The sequence below is a fragment of the Papilio polytes genome, unplaced genomic scaffold (assembly GCF_000836215.1).
Source record: "Papilio polytes unplaced genomic scaffold, Ppol_1.0 DF821400.1, whole genome shotgun sequence".
NCBI classification, from domain to species: Eukaryota; Metazoa; Arthropoda; class Insecta; order Lepidoptera; family Papilionidae; genus Papilio; species Papilio polytes.
In genome coordinates, this window is record NW_013527804.1 from 963,926 (window position 1) to 971,294 (window position 7,369).

Here is a 7,369-nt window from a genome sequence, read left to right on the forward strand (position 1 = left end):
TTTTTTTATTGGTCACGAGGTATTTTAAAAAGTTCTTAGTCGCCTTGTTCGTTGTATGTATTTCATTATGCCGGTTATTATATGTGCGAGGTGCGACGCCATTAATCAACCGATAACGAGTATATACGAAACTATATACTGTAACAATATGGTAGACGATGCGTACTTTATCATCGAGAAGTATTGTCGCATGTGGTTGGATGGTAAATCATCGGATTAGTTCACATTGAAATTACTATCACTTTTACACGGCTTTAATTACTGATTGCGTCATACAAATGCATAAACACATTTTTTATCGACTGTTAATAAATAATGAAAATAACAAGATTTAATTAAAGATATTAAATATCAATGATGAACCATCACGGGATAATATTTCCAATAATTTCCGAAGGAAAACCTTCACCTTGCGGCCAGTCACGTCCGCACTAAAACATCATTCGATTTGAACGCACAAGTTTCTTGCGACGTTGAAAAACATTTCGAAGCTCTATTATGATTTTAAAAATAAATTTCAATGTTGTAATTAGTAACAATTTGTATTTAGATGTTTTCGTTAATTATACAAGGACAAAAAAATATATGTTCTTTATGTCTATGGCTATATCCTACAGCCACAAACGTCACGTTTTATGTTACGTAATAAAATTAGCGGGAAAAGTTAATGTCAACGAAATTTATTTAAGTAGTCAAATTTAAGTTAATAATTAGGTAGTTTACTTTTTTAACCTTTAAAAGTTTTGGAAATGTAGATTTTAAGTTATATAAATTATCGAGGAGAATTGGATTTCGTACATCTTCGAAGAATAAATTGATTTTATTAATTTAAATGGTAAATCATCCTAAGGTCTAAAACAAATAGGTGGGAAATAATTTCATCATCGAAATATTTTCATACCACAGCAAGATACTACACTAAACAAAAAAAAACTCGAACCATCGAGCCACCAACGTGTCAATTTTTCTATCATCCGCTCGGAACCAACTTAGCAAAGAATTTTTCATACATCGGATACATTACTCCTTCAATTGTACCCAAATATTTATGTAGTTATTATAAACGAGCAATGTACATTTAATGCTGCAAACAAAATTATCGTTGAAGAATGCAGTGGTAGAACAGTGCGGAGTTCGTGACTCAATCGACGCAAGGGGCCGTCTCCCGCCAGTTTATTCTTTGTTACGTAGTAACAGCGACTTAACATATTTTAATACAATACATTGCAGTTTTAATACCATAACATAACAAGTAACGCTTGCAAAAACATCGATGGATGTTAAAAACTGTTTTCGGTTCGAATAATGTATTTTCGAAAGTTGTTACTAAAATCTTCTGAAAGTATGAAGTTTATACGTTTTTATTATCTGTAACGTTTTCGTTAATGTTACAAAATATAGATTATATTTATTAAATTGATTAGAAACGCAGCGACATACGCACAAAATGGCCGCTTCGTGCCTTATCGTAATGTAATTAACTTGTTTATTATTACAATTACGTTTTTGTTTTCTTTTACAAAAGTTTTTTAATAATTCCAAATTATTGACTTTGAGAAACTTTTTTATGGTTTAAAACTGTAAAATTTCTTCTTCTATCTTTGTAAGATTTGTCCTACAAAGAAGCCGTAGGTGCTTGGAATTAAAAAAAAATGAATTTTAAGAATGTCTTAAGCTAGTCACCTGATTATAGACCATTCTTGTGTGTTTTTTTTTATTATTTTATGCGTTTTTTTTATTTTTCGCTGGTAAATAATTTGTGAGGCTATTTTTGAAAATCATTCGTTATTAAAAAGTTAATAGCACACTTTTTTAAATAATGATAAGTGTATTAAATACACATTTAAATCAGATGTAAACCCAACACAATTAAGTAGTTTAGATAAAGGACAAAATTATATTATTAATACTATTTTTCGCCCGCGACTCCGTCCGCGTGGAATTAAAAAAAAAACAAAAGTGCTTATATGTTATTCCAGACATCACATTTGTGCCAAATTTCATCGAGATCGTTCAGCCGTTTTAGCTACAAACTCAAACATCCATACATCTAAACTTTCGCATTTATAATATTAGTTAGATAGTATCACAAGAGAAATATTTAAAGGATTACTCACGCCGTACTATGACATGTTACGAAATACCACAAATGTGCATAAAGAGATATTTCTCCGTTCTTTAAAATAATTACTTCTATCCCTTTAAATTTTTTCTTTTCTTTAGTTATTTTCGGAATTTCGGTCAGGTTCTTGTAAACAAGATTGTAATAAACTTCAACTAATAAGTATTTTATTGTAACTGTGATTGTTTTGTTTATTGAAATGGTAATAAATATTTATTACACATAAAAATTGGAATAATCACTATGCGATTGTAGACTTCGAAATAATTTTAAAAATGGCGTCTAGATTTACAGTATTAATGTACTGTAAAGTGTAGAGGTTCTCATAATCTAAAAAATCTATCAAGTTTTTTTTTTAATTTCAAAGGTGACCAACGTTTAAAAATCATATCCGCTGAGTCATACGGCCAGCTACATATTTAGTTGCGTTCAGATTACGCGACGTGTATCCGAACGTGCGGCTCTGACGCGATTGCCGCTGTCCCATGTTGCGACGCCACGAAAAATCTTATCTTCTGTTTCAAACGCGTTTATTTGTTTCTCAAGATATTTACGAATGAATAACTTAGTGAATGTTGTATTTAACTGGAAACAAAAAAATGTACTCTTGTATTTTGCTCGTAATTAACTATCGATTAAAGTAAACATCGATTAGTAGGTACATTTACTAGGACCTTAATTAACTATAGCGAGTAAGTTTTAACAAAGTTACCGTAAGAACACTTTAATTGGTTTAAAAATAACATAGTATTGAAGAACGACGGCAATTGTCAAGAAAATAGTTGTACAGAGGATTTCGTACATTTGTAAGATAAGATTGTAGCTTACATCATACTTAAATGTAAAATTGAGGCTAACCAAATATGAATATTTTTTTCGACTATACTAACTAGGAACAGTGAAACACATTTTATGACGTCTGATGACTAAAATTACACCAAGGGACACCTAGTTACTAAAGAGTGTAGCGTATGTATAATAATCAACAAATAGTGCGTGATGTTAAGCAACAAATTTATATAAAACTATTAATATATGTAAATGAAAACTCTTTATAAGAAATTCAAACGAAAAACACACCCACCATATTAAAACAGAGTTCCAAACTCGATAGTTAAAGATTTAATTTTAAATAGTAACACTATCTAGTGTTACTATTTAAATTGATTTGAAGGTGTACCGTTATTTTACTATTACATTGAGTAGTTGTAGAATTAAATTAGATAGATAGTAGGTTCTATACAAAGAAGAAATGAGCAAGCGATATTAAGTTACGAATGTATACAAGCCACGAACGAGTTTTTAGTATCTGTAAAGTGAATACGAATAGATAGAGAAAAGGTGAAGGTAATGGATTTAAACTTGTAATTAGTAATTGAAACACAATATTTAGTCTCTGCTTCTAGCATAGAATCAAAACAGGTGATAAATGTAACGTGAGAATTGTTATTCAAAAGAAAAAGTCAAGAGAGAAATTATTTCATTTAAAAGTAAGTGGTAATATTTACGGGGACGGACGTCCTTGGCGAACATATATCGACCAGATCGACTTACTAAAGAAGGGCGATATTAAACGTATTAAAGTAGAAACTGGCTAACAGTTTGCATAGCTATATGGATAACAAGAAACTAAAAAAATGTTGCTTGGACTTCATTAAAAATCGATACCAGCTGCCTTTGCGTTAAATGTTTTTTTGGAAAAAAGCTATGTTTTTTTAGTTTGATGGATTATATGAGGAATATTTGCGTGAGGAAAGTGATTTTTTTATAATGCATTTTATGTAAATAGTGTTAATAGAAAATCTTAATTTTTATTACAGGTAGATATTTCGAAAACGGGCTATATCTAATAAAGATCGTTCATGCACGATAAAATGACCGACTCATAACATGATCATTGTTACGTGAGCCCGCGACTGATGCTTAAAAAATTATAGACATTTCTTTTTAAAGATATATACTGACAGTTTTCCTATTAACTATACTAATTTAACGTAAATGGTTGGTTGTACGTAATTGGGAATTTAATCGTGTTTTTCAAACATGGTTTGCTCTACTAAATTGTAGTTAGTTATTTAAAGCAACAAAACATTTGCTTGAAATGCAGTGTACTGAATGCAAGAGCGAAACCTCATCAGCTTGAGCGAGACTAGTTTGAGTCGGTACGAGCGACGTCGCGTCGGCGTATCCATTGGGGAAGTGTTCTCCTGGCGTGCGGTCGTGTCTGCAGCCGTGCTAGTGTGAATATCCGAACGCGTTCAGTTATTGTTCGAAATTTAAAAATATTCTATTCCAAATTTAAATGACAGATTAAGTTTTGAAATTGTCATTCGCGTTTTTTTTATTTTTATTTGTTAACGTAATAAATTCAAACGGCCGTGTCATGTTTGCGGTTTTTAAATATCGAACCTATTGTCAAAGGCATTAAGAATTTATAAAACAGATATCTTTTGTTTGTTGAAACAATAAATAAACGTTTCTGTGATAACGTCGACGGATTTTTGTGTCAAAGTGCCGTGATGTCGTGTAACAAATTCAGCACCAAAATGGGTAGGTACACGTTTACATCACTTTTACTAATTATTATTTATTTTTTTTGTAACATCAAATTAACATAAAAAAAACTATCGAACGAATATGCTTTTGTTTTATTTTAACCCATTAATATTCATTAAAATTTATTTTCTCATAACAAAGTAATTATTAATGTAACATAATTATTTTGATTATTTAAAAATAACGTGTTGATTTCCAATGCCAATTGCTTCCACCTCTGTAGAGGTCGTTTTTTTTTTCTCTTTTTTTCCAGCTAACTCCTACAACATAAAATATACATTTATTAAATTATGTAACGAGTTTGTAGCTATTTTTGTAACTATTATTAGGTTTCATCGTATATTTTCCACCATGACTTTAAATTAAGCGATATCAACACATCAAGGTCTTTTAAAAACAAACATGGCTACACCGAGACAGGTTAATAATACAATTTAATAATATTCGTGTGTAATTCAATTTCTAGATTTTTATTATATTTTAAAAAAACTTTCTAGCAAGAAATATACGAACTGTAACATAAATTTAATTTTAATAAATAAAATACCCTGTTGTTTTACGTTTTTGACGATTTATTACATAAATTGTCCTGCACAATATATTCGCTGTAAACAAGTAATGAAAATTACAATTTATTAAGAACCAGATAAATTGACGGGTTTCTTTAATTTGTACTTTACGGAGTTAATTTGAAGGTACAAATTACGCCGCCGGACTTTTGGTTACAAAGATATTTCGTTATTGGTACGCATTTTAGCTCGCTTCGTGGTTTATTTATAAAATGTTTGCTAAGTACATTGCGAAATCACTACATTTGTTAATGATTTCTATATTGAGTATAAGTCTTCACTTTTCTTAGTTTAATTATTTTAAACTACGATAAATATTTATAGATAGAAAATTATAAAAATACGGTGAGTGTATCCAAACGGCCAATACTTTTTATACGTATTGCCATTACAAAATTATATTCGAAATTTAAATCTTATTTGCTTGATTTTACAGAGTATAATTGATAAAACTTTATTTATATTTAAATAAAATAGTGAACGTCTGTGAATGGAATTATTCCTTGAAATTAACGAAGAACCATATTTAATCTGAAAAGTTTTTTATTAAGGAAAAAATATGTATTTTACTTTACAGACATTTAAATTTATACATAAATATAATTAAATGTAAAAATGCTTTTAAATATACATTTTTCGTTTAAAAACGAATAAAAACCGTATTAGATATTTTCCTGTTTGTTGGCAGTAATTATTTTTTGTAATAATTACAATCGTTGGACAAGGTTTTATTTACTTTGTTATTAATAGTTTCATCGTATCTATTAAATTTAAAAGCGAAACTAATACGCCATTCTCCGGTTGTACGCCGCGTCGCTTTTCAAGATGGCGTCTTAATGCCTTATTCCACTAAGGTTGGTTTGGCCGCCATTTATTTTTGACAATTGACTGCCAGTGGAAATATATTCGAGTTATTGTTTAGTAAAAATAAATTTAACATCGCTAAATCTTTCAGTTTAAAAGTAAAGTACTAATTAATAAAAACAACGGAGTTATTTAACTAGTTTTTGCTCGAAAGAGTTTCAAGAAAGTTTTCGACAACTTGTTTAGTTTAATTGAAATTTTTATCCGAAGTCTTTAAAGTGTTCTGTTTCTTATAACCGCGAAATTTAGCAATGTTTTGTCTTTGTTTATTCAAAGGGAAAAAGAGGGATGGACATATTCTATGTTTTACCACACCTCATTATAAAGTTTTAAACAATGATGTTTGTGACGTGATCTGTAACTAATGCAGGCTACACACAATAGGCTTTAATCTTGCAGATATAAACTAGTTTCACAGGTCGAATAGTTTCATCTATGTCAATGCTAATACTAACTTTCGCCCTCGAGTCCGTCCGCATGGAATTAAAAAAACCTAAGTGTTCTTCCAGACTAACCTCTACATCTATACGAAATTTCATCGAAATCCGTTCAGCCGTTTAGGCTACATGTTCTAACAAACATCCATCCATCCATCTAAACTTTCGCATTTATAATATTAGTATGAAGTATGATTATAAAGAGGAGAGATTTGTATTCTTATATTTATTGAAATAACTCAAAAACTACTTGGCCCATTTTAAAATTTCTTTTACCGTTAGAAAGGTAATTTATCTGTGAGTGACATAGGCCAAATTTTTCTTGTTTTAATACACGCCGACGTAGTCGCGTTAGTACATAAAGTTTTGTTACATACCCACTAGAGTTTGCATGCAAGGAAATCCGTCATGTAACCTAACGTGTGTGGACCGCATAATAGTTTTGTCTATTACGGTATTCATAACGCATAATGCATTAAAACTTTTATAGCAAAAGAATGTGGGAATTGATATTATAGTAAATAATATCCAATTGAGTTTTATTATGCTTTGATAACATTTTTTTTTACACTTTTATATTTTTGAGGTCTAGATTCCCATTGCTTGGAAGCCACGGCTATATGCAACTGTCCGCGTGGAATTAAAAAAAATTGAATAGCCCATTTCTTCAAGACTATCCTCTACATCTATACCAAATTTAATTTAACAATTTAACAGTGGTAGTGCCCGCTTTAACATCTTAGCACGAATGGGCCGGCACGCCCCCAGTAATACCATGACCACACAGAAGACAGACGTGAAATGGAAGCAATTCCGTGTTT

General features: G+C 30.4%; 1 protein-coding gene across 3 annotated transcripts in view; it reads left to right on the top strand.

The window, feature by feature from the left end:
* The window catches only part of LOC106108892, a 27,172-nt gene that overhangs the window by 8,774 nt on the left and 11,029 nt on the right, over positions 1 to 7,369 (top strand). Inside the window, exon 1 of one of the 3 annotated variants that reach the window (XM_013290213.1) lies at positions 4,177 to 4,672. The exons of 1 other annotated variant lie outside the window; for it this stretch is intronic. In XM_013290213.1, the coding sequence (XP_013145667.1) occupies positions 4,642 to 4,672 (31 nt within the window). In that variant the 5' untranslated portion in view covers positions 4,177 to 4,641. Of the gene's footprint in view, positions 1 to 4,176; positions 4,673 to 7,369 lie in introns of those variants that run through there. One more of the 3 variants, XM_013290212.1, reaches the window with a different exon arrangement.